General features: G+C 40.2%; 1 protein-coding gene across 1 annotated transcript; it reads left to right on the top strand.

Moving 5' to 3' along the window:
* Positions 1-88: 88 nt before the first annotated feature.
* On the top strand, positions 89-24,707 carry fgd5b (FYVE, RhoGEF and PH domain containing 5b; the record flags this gene model as incomplete). The annotated part of the gene is made up of 21 exons (XM_083891963.1): positions 89-98; positions 917-3,443; positions 8,523-8,676; positions 10,261-10,319; positions 10,413-10,443; positions 10,973-11,124; positions 11,309-11,465; positions 16,019-16,109; positions 16,218-16,268; positions 16,680-16,738; positions 18,047-18,118; positions 18,333-18,401; positions 20,398-20,481; positions 20,637-20,716; positions 20,816-20,912; positions 21,002-21,139; positions 21,266-21,368; positions 22,233-22,360; positions 22,486-22,611; positions 23,417-23,571; positions 24,617-24,707. 21 exons carry the CDS (start codon positions 89-91, stop codon positions 24,651-24,653), a joined length of 4,380 nt encoding a protein of 1,459 aa, XP_083748089.1. The 3' UTR covers positions 24,654-24,707.
* Between the last annotated feature and the right edge of the window lie 1,408 nt (positions 24,708-26,115).

Here is a 26,115-nt window from a genome sequence, read left to right as displayed (position 1 = left end):
CTCCTTTCACGCTTTCCCACTCCACAGAAACCCCCGGTGAATCGCGGCAGCTTCGGTGACAGATGTTGGAGATGTTCTCTTCGCCATCATGAACACAGGTGAGAGCATTGTATTTAAAATGACTTTTTGTGTGTGAACAGGATCTTGAATAAGTTCAAAGTGTCAGCACAGATCGAGAAAGAGAGATGTTTTACGCAGTCCTGTAACTAAGGTGAATCCAGTGGTATGAAGTGAAGTGTCCCTATTAATGCCAGGTTTAATGAGTACTCATTATATTTGATTTATATTATTGAAGAAACTGAACTGATCAAAAACTGTAATTCTCATTCATGCTGCTATTTGTGAATATTGTCTTTTGTAGTTTTGGTGAGACGAAGATCTGCCCTATACTATATAAATATTATATTATTTATTTATTTATATTATTATAAATGGGTTGGATTTTATTCATTACACATCAAAATTGGCCACACATTGTTTTTAGGCTACTGCTTTTACAGTAGTTCACTAAAAGCCTTACGCCTGAGAGGTGTTTCTCTCTCTTGAATCACAGGAAGTGAGTCAGGGAAATCCCTTAGATTTTTTTTTCTTTCAGTATTATATTACAAAGAATAGATTCTATTCTTTATCCATTATCCTGTCCTTCAAGGACTGTTTTAACATTTTTGCGTGGCTTTAACATGTGAACTTTAAAGAGAGATTTTTCACACACTTGCATGGTAAGCTGCAGAGAATTTGCTGTGAAGAACCTGATGAACTTAAAATGAATTAATGGTGCAAACACATTCACAATTTTTATTGCATCAGAGTTTAAAATCTCTGAACGGTTTTAGGTCACAGGGACACAATACAAGTGACCTGTTAGCTATTTTAAATCTCATAATCTAACAGTTTCCTTTTCCTGTTGTTCTCACAGACTGCACCAAGCCTTCTGTTGCTCCAAAGAAGAGATTTGTTTGTCACGCTAACCTGAAGCTGCCCTCCCCTCTCATGTCTGCAGCCAGCATGACCAAACCATCTATCTCTCCCAAACCAAAAGTCACACTAGAGCTTAATGGCACCCAGGGACGATGCAGCAACAACACTCTACTAACTTCAGACGGAGAGTTTGATGAGGACCAAGAGACGGAGAACCGTCTAAACAAAGGGATTACAGCAGAGGAGCAATGTAGCACCTCCATCCTAAAATCACAGTGTGTGTCACAGGGATTGGAGGACGGAAAGGTGACAGAGGAGGAAAAGAAAATCCAAGAATGTATGATTCAGAAGATGGATGAGGACTGGAGATCATCTGACAGTACTTTGGAGGTGGACTCCCTGGAAACACTGTGGGTCAGTGCTGAACTCACTGACTCTAAGGAAGCGGTGGAGATGATGGACACGGACTTGACGGAGAACATGGACACTGAAGGTTTTGATGCGGGTGAGGCGCTGGCTGACACAGACGGCCTCTCAGGTGGAGATATTTCTTTTAATAGCATTGATGAGGAGGCAGGTGGTTCTTCTGCTGACAGACGAGACATGAAGAAGAGACTGGCAATGCACCAAATCAAGGAGGATGAAGCCAGTGACTGTACAGCAGATGACTTAACAGAGTCTCTCATAGATGACGCTGATGTCCTCATCAATGACAACAGGAAGGACTCTAATTCAAAACAGGTTTTTCCATCGGAGGAGAACGAGGAGGAAACTGTTTCAAATTGTGGCATCACTTGCAACATCCTGAAGTTGAGATGTGGCTGTAAAATGAAGGAAAAGGGTGAACGCCTACAGAACATTAGCTTTTATGACTCTGTCGCTGAAGCCCAGAAACATTTCTGTGATGCAACTAAGGGACATATTGTCATAGAGAATGATCCAATCCATGAGCCTTATTACGTCTCCTCGGATGACATTATTAAAACAGACACAACGCCAAGAAATAACAAAGCTGATGGACTGTCAGATAGTCCACAAACACCACGGACTCTTTTGTCTGTGAATGGCAGTGGTGTGTCTGCTGGGAACATCAAGGAAACAACAGAAAATGGACAAATAGAGTGTGCATCTTCTGAGGATAACGTCAAGATTGTTAACAGCGGTGGATTAATTCGCAACAGGGATGAAAACAAGGTAAGAAGATGTCAGAAATGGCCATCTTTCAAAACTGAGGAGCACACGGTTCATTCAGCGGAGGCCCTGTTGAATGATTTTGACTGCCAGCCGAGGTTCAGGCTGGTGTCAATATCTGTGCCGTCAGACACTGACACCTCGCTGACATCCTCTCTCTCAGAAAGCCAGCTGCTTTCTCCAGACGATGACCTGGAGGGTTACATAGTGCCGCTCATGGACGACACCACTGATACGGAGCAGGACATCGGTGATGAGCCTGTTTATGAGGAGCCGAGAAACTGTTCAAAGGGTGCAAACAGGAAAACCACAGGGATGCAATCTCGCTCGCTGTCACACTGCATTAATAACAATGTGGCTGAGATGGGAGTGCAGTTTGTTCAGAGCCCCCACATGAGTGGATTTGGACAACCTGCTCTTAGCAGCAGCCCCATGTTGAACTCAGTACGAAACAAGAGCTACTCCAAACCGCACTATCTGTCCTTGTATCCTCGCTCTCTCTCCATGGAGGCACACGATAAGCCTCTGTGTGTTTACAGAGAAGGGTACAAATCTCACTGGCAGAGAGAGGCCATTTGTTCGTCTGGCAGCTTTTCCAGGTGCTCACCTTTGTCCACTCCAACTTCTGTCGTTGATATTCCTCCTCCATTTGAGCTGGCCTACATAACCAAGAAGCCCATCACAAAGAGTTCTCCCTCATTGCTCATTACAGGTGACTCAGCTGAGAAAAACAGGAAAAAGAAGTCCTCCCTGAAGCACTTCCTGATGCTTAAGTTTAGGCGTAAAACAGAGAACAAGTCCGTGGTGGATGTCAATCCATCCTCCTCCAAGTCCTCAACAGAGTCCAGCCCCAAAACACAGAACAGACTGCTGGATTCAGATAGCCACAGCTTAAGTAGCTCCCCACAGCTCAACTCACGCTCCGCTAGTAGACTTCAAGCTTCACCTGAGCCGTCCTCCTCCTTCTTGTTTTACAAAGAAAGCAAAAGAAAAGGAGGCTCTGTGGCATTCCTCAATCGCAGTGTTATCCGAATGGAGTCTTTTGAGGATCGCACTCGTGTGCCTTTCATAGCTCTCCCCCTGACCAAGCCTCGCTCTATCTCCTTTCCTAACACGAATACCTCAGACTATGAGAATGTTCCCCCCATCAGCTCAGACTATGAAAACGTCCAAGTGCCACAGCGGAGGCCGATTCCACAAGGACCGTTCCCAATCTTCTTTGACCGACCCAGTCGAGTGCTGTCATCTGCAAATGACACGGACGGTTACGTGGACATGAGCAGCCTCCCTGGTTTCAAAGGCAAAATTCATTCTGCTGAAGATGAAACAGAAAGGTATGTAAACAAGACAATGGCTGCAAACTTAAACCTGCTGGAAAATGGTGCCAATAATGACACGAAGGTCCTTGTTAGTTTCATAAGAAAATAGATAGCATGCAATGTGCATGCAAACCAGCTTTTAAAAGGAATGGAAGTAGAACCCTGATTGGTTTGTTGAGTGTTATGCTTTAAACACACAGATGATCTATTGAGTGACAAAAAAACCTTTTAAACAGTGCCCCTGGTATAGTTGTGATGTTTGAACACACCCTTTATACACTTGCTCCATGCGCTGTAGAAAAGATATTGATGTATCGCCAACACCAGAGTGATTTATCATCCAAGTACCACCAGTGCAGTGCCTGTTTAATATGTGCTTGTTGTGAACTGCACAAAATGAGCCGAATATCTCTGACATTTCTGATCCTAACAATGTCAGAGATGACATTGCACACGCTGATGCCCTTTGTAAGGCACCTGCCAAGTTTGATGTCTGTCAAGTGATCTTTTGTGAGTTGATTTTCTGTCTGTATGTTAATCACATAACTGCATCTGAATTTCTGCATCAGAGGTCATGACAATCCATTAAATAGTTGAGTGTAGACAGAACATCGACACAGTCTCTGGTTTAGGGTGGTGTTATCAGTGATCCTTACAACCTTTTACACCAAACACTGTTTTTTTTACTGCTCGACTGCTGTGTGGGTTTAACAGCACCCCCGGGGAAGATGATTTATAACCATATATTATGTTGAGTCCCCTGACGCTGTGATCGCATCCCGTATGGATGTGATGATCAATGCTAAAGAGGTAAGTGCAGTACAATAGCTTCCCCTTCTCAATGCAGTGAGGTAAACGAAAACCCCAGCTGTGAAAGTGTCCGCGTGCTGTTGGGGCATGTTTGGTGGAAGAGGAGGAAACACCGGTGGAGGTGATCTCAACAGATCGAAGTTAAAAACAGGGGGGGGGGGGGGTTCATTCATAAATCATCTGCAGAAGCAGCCTCTTGTGTAGATGCTCTGTAGGCAGAGCTTCTCATCTGTGTGCTGTGATGCTGTTTGTTGGTATGATAAGCCATGCTGTACTGACATTAACCCATCCCCCTGTGTTCCTGTTGGTTGTGGCCATATCATGCAGGCTGCTCGGGATGATTAATAGTCAGAGCATTTTGAAGCCATTGCTCTTCTCGAGCAAGTTACGAACACGAGGCTGAGATACAATCGCCGTGTTCTGTAGTCAGCAGTTGTTCACTGCAGTGCTTCCCTCTCACTGTGCTCGCCATTTTAGTATGTGTACAAGCCAAACAGCAATAATTGCTTCCTCGTGAATATTAGGAAAAAGAGAATCAAAAGCAAAATTAAAGTGACTCTGAAAGACTCAAATAAAACACAGCTGTTCCTGTAGCATTTTCCTGACGTCTTCTTAGTTGCAACCTACAATATAAGTGATGCACAGAGCTCCCAAAGTATGGACAGGAGACAGTTGTTCAGAGGTATTGATTAGGAGAAGGGCACAAATAATTTCCAAGACATTGGATATGCCATAAAACAATAACCAACTCATGGAGAAAACATGGGACAGCAATGACATTACCAGGAACAGGATGTCCTCTAAAAAAGGGGACAAGAAAACTGGGAGAACACAGATAAGAGGCCAACAGTAACATTAAAGGAGTTAAAGGAATTTCGGACAAGTACTGACTGCTCCCAAAATTTAACAACAATCTCCCGCAGTCTTCATGCAAAATATCGGAAAGGAATGTTTAACAAAAAGCAGATAAACCTCGAAAAACGGGGACAAAAACAAAAACGAGGTTGACCTTATTGGCCATAGTAAAACAGAACATAGCACAGTACCAGAAGAACACTGGTGAAACATGGCAGTGTCAGCATCAACTGAGCATGGAGTCAAGGAAGAGGGAGGGGTAAAAATACACAAGCTGCCCTATGGCTAGAAATCAAATTAATTTGACCATAGGTGTGTGAGTGGATGGTTGTTGTCTTTATGTGTCGCTGTGATGGACTGGAAAACTGTCCAGAGTGAACCCCACCTTTTGCCCTATGTCACCTGGGATTGGTGCCCCTACGACCCTGTCGAGGATTAAGAGGTAGATGGTAGACATATGTATAGATGACTCATATAGACATCTAATTATATCTAATAATACAGCATATATCTATTATTTACAAGAATCTTCCGAGGAAAATATTGATGATGTCTCATTTAACATTTCCTTTGTTATTTCTATGTCATTGACTTTCCATTACGAGAACCAGAGCTGTATATGTGAGTATTAAACACAAAATGTTACCTTAGGAGAGGCTTCTCAAACTCTAATTACCTGAGGGCCACTGAGTGTCTCGTCTTGTCAGTATAGGGGGCCTTTCAAGTGAAGAAAAGCCAACCTTTTGAGAAAAATCAACTAATCAGTAGAGGCGTGCCATATGAGATTAAAGTTCTATTTCAATATTCTGCCTTTATGTCACACTAACAATATCTGTGAGGACTTTGACAGATTTCCCATATAGTGTTTGTTTTGATTCTGTAAATGGACAAAACCATAGAGAAATAACTCATTAAAATGATATTAATTGTGGGCCACATGACATTGATTGGAGGGCCACATATGGCCCACGGGCTGCAAGTTTGAGGGCCTTAGAATGCTAATTATTTTCTAAATAAAGCAAGATTAATCACAGCAAAGCAATCAGCACCAGTGTTTGTCTGGATATAACTTTGCTAAAATTAAAATCATATTTTGCTAATTTTTTTTACAATTTTAATTGCTGAAATAAAAAGATTTTGTTACACATAACCTGAAGGGATTATGTTAATAATGATAATTTGATCATAACTGGCTCAACTAGGAACCTGAGGCAGACAGAATTTTCTTTTTTTTAATCTCCTTCTGTGATTTATCACCCTAGATTTTTGCCTTGGGTCTTGAAACCACATGGCAGGACTGTGAGACGTGACAGAGGCAGTGTCTCTGAGAGTGATATAAAAGCCTAATATAGAAATCGTGCATGTAGTTTGCGGTTCAACTCCCCCCCCCCCCCGGTAGCTCATCCAAAGTGAGACCCTATGAACAGTAATGGGCCGTGCGGCTGTAATGTTTACGATGCAGAGATCAAAAGTGCTCAAATATGTCGTTCATATGAAGCTAATTTGCATCTCAGTGGGATTCGGTCCATTGGTGCTGGGATTCAAACATGACAGGAACACTGGCAAGACATTTGGTCACGTAGTGGTCTACTGCTTTACTACTGTAACTTAAGGACATGTTTTTATTTGCATAGCTCCCTCTCCCTACTGAGCGGCAGCCATTAGCATATTCATTTGGGCTCCCTGCAGAAGAGAATCTCGTAGCATAAAATACACGAGACACAAGTCCCTGGTTGAGAAAGGTTGTCACCATGGGCCTTTCATTGTTACTTAATTGGTTTCTCTAGTCTTGCAATGCTTTATCAATTCACATATGCTTCTAATACTAAATGCAGTATTTTTAACATAGCGATATTTCAGTGGACAGTGGCACTTTCAGTGGCACATCAAGATGGCTATCCACTCTTAGAAATAAGGGTTCCAAGGGATGAGGTTCTGCCTGGAACCATTTGCTTCTGAAAAACCCTTTCCCGAAGAAAGGGTTTTTTCAAGGCTTCCTGGTAACATTAATGGTTCCAGTAAGAATAATTTTGATCCAGAGAACCCTTTAAATCCCTTCCCTGGATTGGTTTTGAAAGGGTTATTGATGGAACCCTCCAAAAGGGTTCTAGGTGGAACCTTTATAAAAAAAAAAGGTTCTACCTGGAGTGTAGCTTGTAACCGCAGCTAACTATGTCTAGAGCCATGGTTCTAAAACTGTGGTACGTGTGCCACTGGTGGTACCTGAGCTTCCTCTGGTGGTACTTGGGAGGAAAATCAGAAATACTGTTCTACTGTATATACCAGAGTAGGCGACCAGAGTATGTAGAAAATGAAACAAATAACAAAAAAAGAAATAATTATTAGAGTCACCTTTTCTCTTGCTCCATCTTAATCTAATGTCACTATACCAGTGTGTGACGTATATGTGTGGAAGAAGAGGATGATGAGAGAGTAAATGATCTTATTGGGAATAAATCTGCCTCCTGTGGAAAGTCTGGAGCTGACTTTCTTTCTTGACTATTTACACCACTGTATTTAAACGTTGGTGATAATGGATTTTCTTCGAGAGCTCTTTTCTCAGCTTTTCTCAGGTATAAAATATGCATAAAAGGTTTAAGAATCACTGATCTAGAGCAAAACACTTCAAACTCAAGTCCTGTTTGCCTTGTCGGCCCGCAGTACAATTGTATTATTATTATTAGTATCAGAACTGTCCTGCCAGTATGTAGTACATGTATATCTGATACTACAATCCCAGATTAAAGGAGTAAAAATTAAATGCATCCATAAAAAAAATGGCCAAATGAAGGGTGAATTCTGAAAACAAGGGCTTCAGTTCACTAACATAAATCCTGCCGAAGGCATAATACATGAATGTAAGTGTCAGCATTTTCTAAGATGTCTTGGGAAAAGTTGAGGATTTAGGTTAGTTATGGCGGCACAGAAGTGCAGGGATTCATGATGTAATAAACAGTCCAGTCCTGACAGCCCTGGTCTAGAATCACGCCTGGACACACAGGGATGATAATCAGTATTGAACAGACAGATTAAGAGTATGGTCATTTTCCTTATATCTTGGTAACGACTTATAAGAAAGTATTATAGATAGTATTGAATGTTTTCTTGAAAGTTTTACAAAAGTGGAAGGACACAGGCCCAGGCATTTCTCCGTGTAGGTGACTGTATAAGAACCACTGGATCTTATTATATTGTAGGTATTTGATGTTTAAAATATTCTGGTTTGAATTTTGTCAGGAGACCACGTTGAATCACTGCTCTTCCTAATAATCAATATTTTCTGAAATATACTTAAATGATTGCTTGACCCTCAGCGCTTTTTACTGAGTGAATGAAGCATGAATGTATTCAAGATGCTACAGTGCATTTGTGTGTAACCTACAGTATTGTTCACTGACCTGATTAACCTGTCCTTCCCTCCATACAAAGTGCCTATACGGAAGCGTACAATGTATGTTCGCTGGCTGTGAGTCCACTGGCAGGTTCAGTGGGTGAAGTCAGGGGAGAGATGACGCGTGAGGAAGACCAGGCACGCACGTCTGATGAGGAAGACGGAGTCACGCACAGCACTTACAACAGACAGGTAAGTTCAGTCAAAAAGTGATGATGTAAATACGGACTAAGTATGTGAGTCAGTGAGTTAAATGTTGGGAAAAGCACTTTTCACCTTAAAACCATAAAAATGCACTCACTAATGCATCACTGCTCATCTACCATCTCACTTAATTGCAGAGGAAGGAGTTCTCCAACTCCAGCATGGCTCACAGGAGAAATATTACAAATCTTGGGCTCCACAGTGCAATTGTGCATCTGCACATTTGTTGTAGAACTTTGTAAATTAAGTAGCAAAAAAACAACAACAAAATTAAATTAACTAATATGGGATTCAATCTTAACGGTCCAGTGTGTAACATTTAGAATGCTTTATTGGCAGAAATTGAATATACCACACATTAATTTTTGAATAAGGGTATCATGGCTTTAAAGTGAATTTGTGTTTTGTAGCCTTGGAATAGGCCACATGGTTAGCACTCTTGCCTTTGCAGCAAGGATGCAAGACCCAGGTCCATGACCCGGTCAGAATAAGGTCCTTTCTGCATGGAGTTTACATATTCTCCCTGTGGTTTTCTCTGGGTTCTCTGGTTTCCTCCCACAGTCCAAACACATACAATATGAGGATTAGGTAAATTGATCACAGTAAATTGACCATAGGTGTGAGAGTGAATGGTTGTTTGTCTCTGTATGTGTCCCTGTGATGGACTGGTGATCTGTCCAGGGTTTACCCCACCTATCGCCCTATGTCAGCTGAGAGAGGCCCAACACCCCCGCGACCCTCCTGTGGAGGATAAAGCGGTAGATAATGGATGGATGGATTATCATTATTGGCACCAGTGACACTCATGTGGAGGATAAAGTGGTAGAAGATGAGTGAGAGTGAGTGAACCTTGGAATAAACCTTTGATATGTACTGTATGCAAGAACATTGCTTTTTTTGTGCCCGCCATCTTGTGCCACCGTGTTTTACATGAGACCAAACAGACAAACCAGCCAGAGTGTGCATTTTGAAGCAAAAGCTTTATTTACTATTAAGGTAGACCAACATCTTTTTGGTATGCAAAGGCCACTGTAGTTCTCTCATGTGGTGAATGATAAGAGGAAGTGGACGAGTCCTACAGTTGTTCCAATCAGTTTATAATCTCAGCATTAGATGTAACTTATTCTTACACACTGGACCTTTAATCATCTTCATCACTGAGTAACCATCTGAGATCTGGACCTGTTTTATTCATGTTTTTACTGTTTTCACAAAGGAAATTTATTTACTCAATAAGTTTGCTTTCATTTGATTTGTTCTGTACCATCATTTGAAAGGGGAAGGTAACACCTTTTTATGAAATGCAAGCATAAAAGAACATGACAAAATAAAGCAAGCTTTTCATCTTGAACAGTGGCTTATATTGCCCTCACAGGTCTGGATTTGAATGTGGGTTAATGGAGGTTAATGGGCTTCTGAACAGGCTGTCCTCATTATTATTATAATAATATTTTTATAGCTGTTAAGAGGTGATGTGTGAGCCAGTTGTAGCTGTTGAACCAGCCAAAAATGCTCCAGCTTTTTTCAGCCCTTAGGTCATTTTGAGTAAATTATATAATTCTGTTTTTACAGCCTGATGGCCGGTCCAGAGCCTTTTACGTTGCAAAAGAACTGGTGGATACAGAGAGATTGTAAGTGTTGTTTTAACAATTCTTTCCCTGTAAAACATCACTACCTTCCTGTGAAAACTTCACAGCCTCTTGTTAAACTTTCTTTGTCCACAGACACGTGAAAGCCCTGAAGCTTCTTCAGGAAGTGAGTGCAATAATCTTATTTGATTTGCCAATGAATTCTATATGAATTGCTCTCTCTCTTTGTCTGTTCTAACGCTCTCTCACTGTGTCTATAGATATACATACAGTAGATAGATAGATAGATAGATAGATAGATAGATAGATAGATAGATAGATAGATAGATAGATAGATAGATAGATAGATAGATAGATAGATAGATAGATAGATAGATAGATAGATAGATAGATAGATAGATAGATAGATAGATAGATAGATAGATAGATAGCACCTGCCTTTATGAAACTCATATTAGTAGACCTTCAGTTTAAATGCAGTCTGAACCTTTAACTTCTGAGCAGCTGGAATGGAGCAGGAAGGGCATTTTGTGCCTTGCTCAGCAAGTTCACGTTTGTATTAAGAGGAACACAAGTGCTGCTCTTTCACTTGCCTGCCAAGAGTTAGTCTTGTGGTGTGATGTTCATACTGCTGAAGGGCATAAAAAGCAGCCTTAAGACTTTGTTTTAAACATAAACCTAAATAAATGTGCCAGGACTTTCGGGAGGCAGTGGGGGCAGCTGTCGGGGATGAGGGGGAGCCCGTTTTGGAAGAGGAGAGACTGCGAGAGATTCTGAACGAGCTGCCTGATGTTTACACCCTGCACCGCAGAATCCTCACAGAGCTTGAGAATCGACTCAGACACTGGTGAGGAATACTGGCACACATTTATATCATTTATATAATTAATTATAATAGACTTTCTTCCATAGCTCCAAGGAGTGTGCTCACTAATGCACCTCAGAAAGCAATAAATATAATCTGAAATCTGGTGCATGTTCTTTCTGCTTCTTCTTCTTCTTCTTCCTCTTACATCTGTGTCCCTGCGCAGGGAGGAGAGCCAGAAGATCGCTGATATCTTCCTCACCAGAAAACCAGAGTTCTTGGTTTTTACCACCTACATCGGCCATTATGACCGGAGTATGAACCTGCTGGAGGAGAGCTGCCGGACTTCACCTGGCTTTGCAGCGATTGTTCACCAGTTTGAGGTCAGACCTACAGTCACTCCAAACTCATATTCATCCATAGATAGTCTACCATTTTATCCTCTACATGAGGTTTGTAAAGCCCGATTTATACTCCTACGTAAAGTGCTCTACGTAGGTTACGCAGAGCCCTCTGCGTCGTCTCCGACTGCACGAAATATTTTGTCCGTCACTCCGTCAAGGGACACTGTTTCAACAACAACAGTCTTTCTCTCTCTTTCTCTCTCGGACGTGATTGCTCACTGTAGCCAAAAGCACAACAACCTTGCGCAGTGACCCCTACTGATCAGGCGGGAAATTGCAGCGCGTATCCGTCCACGACGCAGAAGTATGAAGGCTAGAGGGGTCTCTGTGGTTACGCAGTCGGATAACGCATTACGCAGTCGGAGAAGTATAATGTGACCTTAATGCTGCTGGTTCCAGTCCCTGCTGACATAGGGCGAAAGGCAGGGTGCACCATGGATAGATCGCCAGTCTACCACAGGGATAAACAACCATTTACTCTCACACTCACACCTATGGACAATTTAAATGTCCACTTATCCTCTGAATGTTTTTAGAGAACCTAGAAAAAAACCCACTCACACATAGGAAGAACAGGCAATCATGCAGAAAGGCCCTTGTTCTGACCAGAGTCTGTTTGCTGCAAATAAAAGCAAATACATAAAATGTTCTGTTTTGTAATTTATTAGAAAATACAATTTGTAGTCAAAGCCTGCAGGAAAATAGGGAAACATACTTGCACTCGAGAAACATCTCTGTTTTTTTAATTAAAAATAATAATGGACATTTGGTGCCAACCTTGTATATTTGATCTTTATCTCAGCTGTGCACATGATCTCTTATCTGCAGTGTGTGTGTTTGTGTGTGTTTGTGTGTGTTTGTGTGTGTTTGTGTGTGTTTGTGTGTGTTTGTGTGTGCAGTGACATAGATGAAGTGTCCCTCGTGCCGTAGCGGTGAAGTGAAGTAGTAATTTAATTTAAAGGAGAGCAACCACACTGTTTCCTCTGCTGCTCAAAGAACCAAGAAAACATTCACGACACACAAAGGAAACATATACATTTTATGTGTTAAGTATTCGAAGTTAGGAACACATATTTTTGGCTTGAGCCACTCAGAAGAGCAATGAAACAACTCTGGACATATCTTTAAAAACAGGGGAATCTTAAAATTAATGTAGTTTGCATTCCCCAGCAGATGTTTCAGGCGCTTAAGTGAGGAGTTATAATTAGCTTCAATTAAATGAACATGTTTTTTCATTAACTAGTCAGCCAGAGACGACTTAATAGAATATATTGAGTTGATATGTTTAAGGTAAAATAAAAAACATCAAATAAAAGGATGTGATAATAGGAATCCAGCATCTGTTCACCTTTTTAAATTTGTACATAAAATATATCAAGCCAGCTGCTAAGTACAAAGTCAGTGGTAGAATTGGTGTTTTAGACTATTATGTCCTTTTCTAATAATCTAGCTGTCCCAATATATACATTCATTTTATCTATGAACAAACAACTTTTCTATGTTTCCTCTCCCGTTTATAGACCACTGAGGAGAGGAGGCATTTTCACTCTGTTTGATTTAACAGCACAAGTGTTTCAAAGTGCTCAGGTTTGAAGCACTTTCTTCAGCATACAGAAGGTTCTGGTTCACCGCTTTAGTCCAAACTGAAAAACCTCAAAAGCTATTAATTCAATGATAATGAACTTTATTGTCCTTAGAGGATGAAGTTGTCTCCTCTTGACTCTTAAATGTGTTGTTTAGAGTCAAATGTCTCAATAATAGGAGTCTTCAAGACAAACAGATGCCTCCTGGTCTGCTGTGTGGAGGGCGACCCGCCTTCCTTTCAGTCTGTGGAGCAGAGAAGCTTCAGTGATATGTTCCATTGTTCTCTACAAGCACACAATGAGCGTGGGCTACTTCCCCATTTGTGAAGGCTGTGAGGCCATATCCAGTCCTGAATATGTTCAGGGTTGACCACTGTCTTCTTGAGAGGTTGTTGTGTGGGCTCTGACCAGATGTTTGTCCTTGGACTCCCATTCCTTTTTCTGAACTGACTGGGTGGTGAAGTTGGCAGGTGTTTGAGTTCTTCCAAATCGGTCTTCTACATGGTTCACGAGCAGTGGGTGGGTTGAAAAGGTCGGCATGGATTGGCAGATGGGGTGGGAGTCTTTGACTTTTTGAAGCATCCTTTGAGTAAGTGCTACTCGTCGGATGTGTGGGGGAGTTATATTTGATAGAAGAGGAAGCCAGGGGAGTGGTGCTGAACCAATAGTCCCGGTTATGATTCACAGTTGTGTTGAACCTGGTGTCCACATGGTGTGTGTGGGATGACACAGTATTCTGCTGTAGAGAACGCTAAGGCCAGTGCTGCAGTGTGCAGTGTTTTGAAGCTTACAGAGCAGGTTGTTCCTGGACTTGACCTTTGCTGCCATGTCTTTCAGGTGTTCCTTAAAGGATAGGGTCCTGTCAGGGGTCCCTCCTAGGTAGTTTGGATTAGTGGTGTGTAGGGCTGTAACGATATGCGTATCGAAATCGAAATCGCGACACTCAGAGCCACGAACCTGTCTCGTGGCTGAGAAAACAGAATCGCGAAACGCCCTTTCTAACTCCCAGTTATTTTTCCAGTCAGCCACATGATATGAGCTGTTTGTGCTACCAAACTTTTCAAAGAACTATTATTTTTATTAGTGGTGTCAAATTATCGCTTTAATTGTGATTAATTAATTACAGTCATCATGAACGTGTTAATCTCTTCTTTACTGATGTCCTCAGTACCAGGGGCAGCGTCAGACGCAGCGACAAAAGCGTCATAAAACCATGTCTAACTTTAACAAACACAGACATGCTGCATACCCACAGAAAGGTCAGAAACTCAGCTAAAAGCTCATATAAACCATTCTTATGTTCACCAAACACAGTTAAAACACCGATGGATCAAACCCGCAGGAGGTGAAAAAAAAACGTTACAGCGCACATGTTTAAAAGCAGGAGCGTCAGTGTGATTATGTAAACAGCGGAGAATTCACAGATTCCAACGGTACCATTTTTATCACTCTACGAACACGATTCACGGATCCAGCCCCAAAATAAGAGCAAAACAACAACTGACTTTCAAGAAATACAAGCAGAAATGTTGTCTTACCTTTGCTGTTTATCAAAACAAGTTATTTCCACCGGAACAAAACCACGAAGAACTACACTTCCCAGCATGCTTTGGGGACAAATCCCAGTCTGATCGATCATTTACTTTGTATTTTTCAACAGTATTATGTTGTTACAGAAAAGAGAGAAATCTTTGGTTATTTATTTATTTATGTTCAAATCTGTTCACAGTGTTCCAATATATTTGTATAAGTTTAAATAAAATGTTTTTTAAATTTAAAAAACATTTGTGATACAAATCGAATGGTGAGTTTGTGTATGGTTACAGCTCTAGTGGTTTGCTTCAACTCAACTCCACTGAGTTGGATGTTTAGCTCTGTGGAAGCTTTTGTATTGTTGAGGTGGAATACGCTGGAGAGTGTTGAGGTGCTGCAGTACTAGTCCAGTTTTGCAACGTCAGTACAAGCATTCCGATAATTTTTTTGATGCTAAGGATTGAACAGATCATAACATACTTCAAAAGAATGAGATCTTCTCCGTTGTCTACTGTGGCCTTTAGGCTGACTTTTAACTGGAGCGAAGTCAGCTGACTTCTGTTCTCTGTTAAAAAAGCAGTGAGTCGTGAGTGAGTTGTAGTTTGTGACGGAATGAATTCTGCTAAAAATCAATGACTTTTGTGCTCCAAGCACAAAGCAAACCCCAGATGTGCAAAAAAAAGCAAAAGAAAGTTTGATTAAGAGCGGCCCGTTGGGCCAAAACTGAAACTGTTGCTTTTACCTCATCAATGTACATATTCTCCATGAGTAAATAAATAAAATTACCATGGAACCAACATTTTGGCCTGAGCCCAAGATGCACAAACATGGCTGTTACGAGCCACAAGATAAAATAATACTTGATTTTTTTTATACATGTACAGTCACCTTGTTGTAAGAATTTATGTTTTTCATTACACCATTTATATTTATATTCATATCAGCTCTACGAAGGCCACCATTTTGGACCATCATGTGTTTACAATAGCCCACAATGGACAAACTAAACATCTTTTGAGTTTAGATAGGAACTGAAGGCGACGTAGGTTCAACAACATACTTGAGAGGTGCAACGTAAAACATCACCAATAAATGTTGCTGAATTTTAAACACTGCACCTTTTATGATTAAACATAAATTGTGTTAATGTAAATTTTAAAAGAGATATATGTGCCCAGTCCCTGCAGCATGGAAGACACACTGTGCTGGAAAGCAGTAAGTGTCTGTGACCGTGGTTCACACTTAGAACATGAATCTAATTCAAAGCTCCCACATGGAATAACTTACTTCTCAGTAGAAATTTAATTTTCATTGTTTTTTTGTACAGACTCTTGGAAAAGCCTTGACTGTCCTGATGACCAGCAGTGATGTGAATACAATGTTAACGTGTGTTTGATGTCTGTGTTTCAGCAGCAGCAGCAGAGTCCAGTCGGGGAAAAGGTTTCTCTCAAACATCAGCTCCTGCGGGTCATCGTGCGCGTTGCTCAGTATCGCATGCTCCTCACAGGTGAGGCTCAGTGAAATGTGGAGTTTCCCTGACTGCAAATATAATTCACTTATAGTGGTTTCCTTCTTGACACTTAAGGGGAATTAATGTATTTCACTCCTCCCACAGATTACCTGAACAACCTCTCCCCTGATTCCAAGGAATATGAGGACACCCAAGGTACCGTAAACAAAGTGCAGCGTCAGTGTGAGCAGAGGCCTCTGGCTCCGCTCTCATCTACTCACAGGAGAGCCTTATTGGCTTCTGTTTGTCGCTGTGTGTTCCAGGGAATTGATATATGCTCATTTGGCATGAAGAGCTGGCCATGAGAGGGCCAATTTAGATGTCTTTGTCTGTGTTAGAAACTCTCCAGGAAGATGTTTCAGCTCTCTTCTGTGCGATGTGTAATTCATGAGAAGGCACGTTGCAGTCACACTATCTTTGGCTGTATCTCCGATAAGAGCCATTCCAGACATGCAGTCACGTCCACGCGCTTGACTAATTCAGACTTTTAGATTTTGTTTTGTTTTTGCACAAATATGTGAATGTTCACTTGTTTACATTTTTCTCATCTGTGTTTGTCTTCTTCAGCTGCTGTGGGAATAGTGTCTGATATTGAAGATCAAGTAAATGACAGCTTAAGACATGGGGTATGTTTCATTTTGTAAGCATGTCAGCTGGTTCTGTGTATTAAAACTCTTCTGTAATAACTCATTCACCTGAAGGTTAAGATATCATCTCTATCGTCCAGCAGGAAATTTGTTTTCACTGTCTGTTTGAATGCAACAGAAACACATGAATAACCACAACACCATGATGTACACATGTAGGTACAAACGCAGATGACAGTCTTCCAGCACTGATATACACATGCACATTAATATATTGTACATCACACTCAGATAAATCTACAAAGAATTGTTTCCTGAATAAATGCAGCACCACAGTACAAGATTATACAGAGAAAGACATATCACTCTATATCCCAAATCCCTTATACCTCCTATTTTATAATGATACAATATCAATATGAACATACTCTTTATTTAGAGTTGAATAAGCTTAAAAGAAATTAAGCTTTTAGGTAAAAGTAAAAAATTATAAAAGTTATGATCAGTATCATGATAATGTGATCACGACTACTTTTACAGCACACTGATTCTTAACTCTAACAATGACTAAAAAAACAAAACATTAAAAGCCTAAATTAACATTAAAAGACATAAAAACGACTAAAAAAAACACCAGAGACACAATTCACATGCTGGGTTAAAAGCCAAGGAGTTGCCAGTGTTGAAAAGGCTATGACAGATAACATGATATATGACAGATAAGGTCAAATGTGGTGTATACATTAGCCTTGTGTCCACTAAAATCACACATTTAAACTACAAATGAATGTATTTCTGTTTCCATTTCATGCTGTCAAGTTAATTTTGAGAGATCGTTCACCAAGAACAGCAACATTATGATATTAATGTTAGTATTAATAATTACATACTGTAATTAAAGAGCACCATGCAACATCAAATAGTGTATGTGGTCAAAAAGCAAATTGCTGCTTCCCATTTGTTCTGGGTTTTGAAATGTTGTGGTTTCAAGCTTGATGGACTTTTCAGTCACATGTTTTTTAAACGTCATACATCATTTACTGAACCTGTTTCTGCTGCATTAAATTACATTTACCTTTCACTGATTCACCTATAAGCATAAAAACTTTATGTAACTATGAATCTTCTATGTCTCCATTCAGGTTTTATTTTATGCCAAAATTTAGATTAAAAAAACATTCTGATGGACATCAGTTGAAATGATTTACCCAATCATGATGTTTCTGTGTAGACTATCTTGTTGCAACCACATGAGATGATGAATGAAAACTCTTTCATCTTTTCTCTTATGTCTGCCATCTTAATTCTGTCCCCATCTCTCTGCTCTGTTATGTCTTCGCGGCTCAGGAGAACTTGTTGCGTCTCGTCAACATCGAGTACAGCGTTCACGGCCAGCGAGACCTGCTGCAGCCTGGCAGGGTAAGTCACTGATAAGAGCATTGTTTGAGTCTTGCCTGTCCAGCATGTCTGCTCTGCACCACCCCTGTGCTGCCCTTTACACAGTCAGCCGGGAATCCCCAACCGCTTTGGAATAAAACAACATTAATGATTGCAGACGTCCTGTACGTGTCACCATCAGACACCGGATGTTCAGTGTGACTTAATCATGTATGTATTTTGTCTTTTTAATCAGGTCTTTGTAAAGGAGGGAACCCTGATGAAGGTCAGCAGGAAGAGTCAGCAGCCAAGGCATCTGTTTTTGGTAAATACTTTTTTTTTACTGGTTTTCGTAAACAGGTTAAGGTCCAGTGTGTAAGAATTAGTGACGTTTAATGATGAGGACTCCTCTGCTCACCTTTCTCATTCCCAAATGCTTCAGGGATCTATGGTGGCCTTCATGTACCAGAAATGATGTAAACTGTTTGTCAAAACTCTTCCACTCTCCCTCTTTTCAATTCTGTGGTTGGAGCCATTTTTCTTTCTTTGCGTTGTAAGCATGGCGGCACATGATGGCAGCCTCTTTAAATTAAGAAGCCATGAAAACAAATTCATTATTTTCTTTTATCTTAAAGTGACACACATATACAAACACAACTTGTAGGTTTTCTATTCAATTTCTGCTGATAAACCCTCTGAAATGTCACACACTGGACCTTGAAGAGATACCTGTTGGGTTATTTATTTTTTGATTGTTTCTTTTCCCAGACTGAGCCATTTCCTTGCAGGATGTTTTTTGAATGCCGACTTCCTGAGTCAGTTCTTTACTGACAGCATGGGAAAGGTCACCACCTACTCCTATAAATGGAGGCATATATATACACCTGTGAATGTATATATAATGTTTATGTTAATATTAGTCTGCTTCAGCAGCTTTATAACTGTATACCGTACTAATATAAAGTGGCAATTAGATCTAGTTTAGAGTAAAATAGGTGCAACTGCAATTTTTACTGCCACATCCACACATATTTTCATAAAAAGAGAGTGAAAGAAAACAATAGACTGTCCCAAACATTCAGTTTGTTAACAGATAAAATAGAGATAGCTCTAAAAAACGAAGATCTTAGCTCATCATCCACAGAGCATCAGCTAAGTGCACCACTTTTCCCTCCTGTGGCGTCTTTTTAAATTTTCTAAATCTGGGCTCGACACTAAAAATGCTCATAAATGTCTCTGCTGGAAGAATGTTGGTAATCAACACTACATAACTTATACCCTGCAAGTTTATCCTCATCACACGCTTTTAACTGTTATTAATGTTGGAAAACGGCGTCATAAAACAGGTCTGCAGGAGCCGAGTGTCTCCACAAGAAGGTAGTAAAACACACAGCGACAGTGTGTACACACTGGAAACCACACTGGAAAAATAATACAGAGATTAATGATGCAATGTGATTCCTATTTACTGAAGTATCTTCTTCATGTACGATCATAGGGGTTTGTACTGCGACGGTGGCACACTTTAAGACGTATACGAAGTGGGTGCTTGGAAAAACAATTTAAAACAGTAATTACTGAACAAAAGTTTTCCCCAACTTGCGGTCTCAGGGTGTTTGTACTAAAGCCTTCAGGTTTTCCATCACACTTGGGTAGGTTGCCCAATAGACCACAACTCTCTTACGCTCTACCGAGTTGTTTTGTCACGATTCCACTGTATTTAAAGGCTTAAAGAAAGCACACAGAAATGATTCCTGCACTTCTACACTAACGTGTCAAATCAAAAGTGACACTTCTTGGAGAAATTAAAACATGTTTAATTAATATGAACTATTATAGCTATTATATCTTCTAAAGTAAGTCGGTTCTCTTTAGGTGGACATTGGTTGTGTTTGTGCTTGTTTATGAGCAGGTTTAAAAGAACACCCAGCATGCTTTGTGCCTGGTATCCTATTGAAAATAACGAAGTATAGCTCTATATTCAGCTCAGTTTTACCTCTTTTTTCATTAGCTTAAAGTGCCACCTTGTGGAGGTTCTCTGCAAACACATGAGTGAGGTGAACTCATCAAGATGGTGCAGCTGAAGATGTTGCACCATTTAAGTAAAGCTACACTTCTGCATGTACACATGATTTTATATATATATGTACATATATATATATATATATATGTACATATATATATATATATATATATATATATATATATGTATACATACATAAAAAAAAAAATATAATAATAAAACAATAATAATAATAATAATAATAATAATAAAACATCCTAGTGTGTGCAGTGAGTTATAAATGCTCTTCTATTTTCAGATGAACGATGTGTTGCTCTACACGTATCCTCAGCAGGACGGGAAATACAGACTGAAGAACTTGTTGCCTCTCACTGGATTAAAGGTAAATTAATGTTTTATATTATATTGTTAATATGGTGAAATGGTGCCACCAACCCAGTTAACAGAAAATGTGACAAAAGAAGAAATATATTCTCTTGCTCAATTGTTTCATCTTTTGATTAATGACAATATTATTGAAACTGATTCATTCTACAGGTCAGTAAACCCATCATAGAGAATGTCCTGAATGCACTGAAGATCGAAGGAACAGATATCTCCATCATTTTGACTGCGAGGTGGGTCACGCTGGGCGAGAAATGTCATATTGTTGTAAAATCAATCATTCAATTTGTGATAATTCTGATTTTATGTATACGTATGTATATCATTAACAGCTCCTTCCTTGAACGAGAGGACTGGTTTCACACACTGAGTCGCACCGTGGCTGAACACACCCGAGGATCTGCAGCGTTCAACAGCTGCTCAGGAGAGGTGAGTTAACTCTTCCTCTTTTCATCATTTCATCCTCAACAACCACAAAGAAACATGCGTGTATGTGTTTGTGTTTTTGTTTGTTTCAGGCCAGAGACGGTCTGCATCTCTCTCTGGGAGACAAAGCCCCCACACTTGTTCCCATCTCACAGGTGATGATGTGCATGAACTGCACGGCAGATTTCAGCCTCACACTTCGCAGACACCACTGTCATGGCTGCGGGAGAGTGAGTCACACACACACAACATCTCTGTACTCTATGAGACTGTGATATCCAACAGAGTGGATTAATAAAGTGTGTTTCATGTTTTAATTGGGGCCTGTGTTTTGTTTTGTTTTGTTTGTAATTCAGATTGTTTGTCGAAGCTGCTCCAGGAACAGATATCCACTGAAATACATGAACGACCACATGGCCAAAGTGTGTGACCACTGTTACAATGAACTAAAGAAGAGAGGTGGGTGAACTCCACTCTTCTGTCTGACTGCCTTTAAATGTTAGTGTTGCCGTTTTTTAACCAGTAGAGGCAGCATGGTAACTTCTGACAGTTAACTGCTGCATCCCTTATTTACCTTTATCAGTATGAAACCTAGTGATGGAAGTCAAACATGTGAGGCTCGGAATTCAAATAGAGCTGGAAGGATATTCAGAAAGCACAGGAAGTTGCACATTTACAGTACAACAAACGTAGTGTACAAGTACATCAGTACTAATATCATTATTGTACTGTTTGTAGTTCAAACACGTTTGTTCGCAGGATAATGTTTATGGAATTTTGTGTCCACACAAAAATATACAGTCTCATTCTGTGATCTTCACGGTCTTTTATATTAACAAACTATTTAACAGCTTAACTCATATATGCATGTGATGCTCAAGCTTGTCTTGAATGAACCCAGTGTAACAATCCAAAGCAGATCATTTTAACATGTAAGCGAAGAACAAACACATTATATTAATTACAGCTAACCAGAGCCGAGGTTGTACAATTGTTCATTTGTAATAGTAGGTCACACTAAATACTTGGCACTTTAACCTGTTGAAGCTGTTTTGTTGCGGAAGTTTTAGCATTGCTAAAACAACAAATGAAATGGTGGCCTAAATATTTTGCACAGCACTGTAATGTGCCTTTAGATAAAGCAAAACTTGTGATACTGTTCTTTACAATTATTTAACAAAGATGTATGCAGCACATTGTGTGCAGTTTAGTTTATACAAGCCGGCTGCCATTTAACCTGCCATATTCTGCTTTTTATTCTGTGGGTGTTGCATTTGTACCTGTCCTTTGCTCTGGTTGATATAAAGTCGTATGTCTCTGCAGGAGACATGTCTGCAGGTAAAAACAGCCCTCGTCCAAACCGCTCCACCCGCCCTCTCTCTGCTGTCTTCCAAAACATTCATCCGCCCAACATCTGGAGACATCGCAAAGGCACTCTGTCCTTCAACCAGGTACACCGCTGCCTCTGCCTGTGGCCTGAGGCCTGAGGCCATGTTCACTGCACAGTTCAGATTCCTGATGATGTTGTATGATCGACAGCATTGTTTTTTTAAGTAATGCTGCCACTCTTGTGCAGGTATCGGTGTCAGAGGAAGGCTCTGTTAGTGGCAGCCTGCAGCGCAGCAAGAAGAGCAAGAGGAACTGGAAGAGACTGTGGTTCCTTCTAAAAGACAAGGTGCTTTACACCTACCGAGCTCAAGAGGTGAGGGGACACATGCGCTCCCCTTCAACCTGCACAGCTCTGATTCAAGCACTCAGACAGCACAAACCTTCTCCAGGGCTACTCACAGTGTCTAAACACTATCAATACACTTTAAAAATCCTACATCCAAATGTGGATCAACACCAAAATCAAATTTTTTTTTTCCACCTTGACATACACTACCGTTCAAAAGTTTGGGGTCACCTACACAATTTTTTTGTGTTTTCCATTAAAACTCACGCATTTATTCATCAAAAGAGATGCAAAATTAATAGAAAATATAGTCAAGACATTGGCAAGATTAGAAATAATGATTTTTTTATTCAAAATAATAATTACTCCATTTCGTCAAAGGACCAGCAAAACTTTTTTCAGCTGTGCTAACATCATTGCACAAGGGTTTTCAAGGGTTTTCTAATCATCAATAGCCTTCTAACGCGATTAGGAAACACAATGTACCATTAGAACACTGGAAATGGGCCTCTATACACCTATGTACATATTCCAATAAAAACCAGACCAGTAAAACCAGTTTGCAGCTAGAATAGTCGTTTACCACATTAACAATGTATAGAGTGTATTTCTGATTCATTTAATGTTATATTCATTGAAAAAAAGTGTTTTTCCTTCAAAAATAAAGACATTTCTAAGTGACCCCAAATTTTTGAACGGTAGTGTACATATAAATCTGTCATTTACTTTTTGAGTTATAGTGCTGACAAGTAAACAAACAGACAAGCATGGTTAAAAACATAACCTCATTATTATATATCACTTTTTTTTCTGATGGAGTTTCTGTTTCCAGGAGAAAGTAGCGTCAGAGAGTTTGCCTCTGCTGGGTTTCACAGTGAAGTTGCCTGACAGACAGGAGGGACAGGAGGAGGCCAACGTCTTCAAGCTCTACCACAAAAACACTTTGTATTACGCCTTTAAAGCTGAGGACAACTACACAGCCCAGAGGTGAGAGCCAGGGTTTACTGATAGCTAAAGAAATGTACAATCTAAATACATTATTCAATCAATCAATTAAATTTTTAAATTAAAAAAAAAAGAACCCATTCAGACCTGATGATGCCTTAATTAGGATTGTTCACACCTGGCATTAAAATGCATCCTGGAAGTGTCGTCTGTGATCAGATGTGGTGTCAATGAGTCTGACAAGTTTTAACCATGAGAAAAAGGAAATCACATGGTGATCAGTGTGAAATAAAAATCAGAAACTGATCTTGAATGTGTCCTGAGGATAGATTGCATTCAAGCTCACAAATGTGACCACATGTCTCAATCCTCAATTCAAATGCCGTTTCTATGATCAGATCTGAGGATTTTTTAAGATTTTTATTTATTTTTATTTAACCAGGTGAGTCAATTGAGAAACAATTCTAGTTTGCAATGAGGAGCTGGCCAAGAGGCAGCATAAGAGGCAGATACAAGAAAGTAAGAACATAAAAGAAAATCAATCAATTTTAGATGACAAGAGACTCACCAGACGCTTATGCTACAATGTTTTGTCGTGTGAAGGCTCACAGTTATTGCTGTTTGGGAGACAAGTCACCTTTATAATGTTCACATTAATCAGCGGTCATTTAATATTTTTCCACGAGTCACAGCGGAACATGTAAGAATGTTTTAACTTTATATATTTTCTTAGTGCAAGTTTTTTAAAATAGATACTCTGGAATAGAATAGACTTTGTCACTGCACATTAGGGTACGATGAAAAAACAAATTAGTGGGCCCTCAACAACAGTTCAACTGTGAAAAGTAAAAAGGTAATATATATATTTAAAAAATACAAAATTTACAACATATGTACAAAATAAAAACAGCAATTGCATTTATTTTACATATAAATACATCTGCAAGATTTCTGCAATAAACTAAAATAAGCCAGAACTGATGTTGTGTGGGTACATGTGCTGTGAGAGACAGAGGACTGTCACTTTTAGCACCATTGCAGTTGATGCTGTTTCTTCGTCCTAATAAATACTGTGCTCCTCATACAGGTGGGCAAATGCTATGGAAGAAGCCACAGTTTTATAGGTGCACTAATGCTGCCTGTCTGTGAAACCATTAAGGCTTATCTGACTAGTCTGACTGGACTGAAGAAATGAAGGCATTTTGTCCTTTGAGAGAGGACGCGTTCACCTACTTTGTCACCTGCTATAGCAGCAGGTGTGAGGCTCAGAGCCACGAGTGGCCATGGCCCAGATTCCGGCCAGTGTGGAACAGTACGTTCATATAACCTGCATTTTCCCCAGCGACGGATCATCATCCTCATCATCATCATCATCACCCCCTCCCCAATCACTTGGAAGATTGTGGATATTTGGAAAAAGGACATGGACAAGGACATTATGAATAATCTGCTCAATGACATTCACCTTCATTTTCGGGACGTGGACACACAAATTCAACCTCACACAGAAATGCCTGAATCAGAAATGGCCTGGTTTTCAGTTTAAAGTATGTATTTGTTAAAGCACAGGCTGAATCAAAGAATTTTATAGAAGTGTCATGTACTGTATTGTTGTTCCTGCCAGTGAATAGTTATTATGCCTTTAATTTGCGCTGATATTAGGGATGGAGGGCAAAACTTACTTACTTCATTTACTATACCTACTCTTTTTTATTATTATTATTGGTAAATGTGGACGCGCATATATCATATATCTATCAACTGATTTAAATAAATATAAATATAAAGTCACATTTGTGTAAAAACTCCCACATTCAGCCAAGAATCACCAATTTTCCTCATGTGTCTTGAACTTTGTACTGTAGTTAATGATTTGTTGACTTTGTTTCTAACAGTATTATTTTATAATCAAGTAAAGGAGGTGGTTCATTATTGAAGCATGTGTGTCTGCGTCATCTCTTTATGAACTAAACATTAACATACAGCGGGCCGTCATTGACTTCCTGTCACTCGTGTGCTCTTGCTGATGGAGATCAGTACATCAAAAACAGAGACATCCATGTTGCCTTGCTGTTTGCACTGCATTTGCAGCATCTCCTGTCTGTGCTGGCGTGTTGCCCATGTGGGACCTGTTCTGTTCAAACGCCCCGGCTGACGAGTGTGTGTATGAGATCACACTCAGGATGGAGTGAAACAACGACCAACCAACGAGCTCTGTGGCCAGAGAAAGGCCAGAACTGCTCTGCTTCTCATCTCCCCCCCACACTCCCGAGGCTTGCTGACCCAGAATAATATCAGGCACAAAGTTTTCTTTCTGGGGCTCCTGAAAAGTTGCAGACACGTCGTCCTATATAGAGGACAGATCATTCATCACACTCTTCTCCATCTCTAGCCCCAGTTCTGTTTTCACCTTCTCTCTGTTATTTTAATTAAATACCCCAGTTGTCTTTCCTTAGCTGCTGCCACAGAAGGCACACTTATGCACAAACAACAGTATATACTGTATGTGTGTTGTCCCACATTTACTGCTCCTCCTCACTTTATCCTTTCACTGGGTTTTAACTTTGTTTTGCAGTTCACTGTAAA

This window comes from Microchirus variegatus, assembly GCF_963457635.1.
Source record: "Microchirus variegatus genome assembly, chromosome: 7".
NCBI lineage: Eukaryota > Metazoa > Chordata > Actinopteri > Pleuronectiformes > Soleidae > Microchirus > Microchirus variegatus.
The sequence above is the reverse complement of the archived record's forward strand: the minus strand, read 5'-3'. Positions and strand labels throughout refer to the sequence as shown.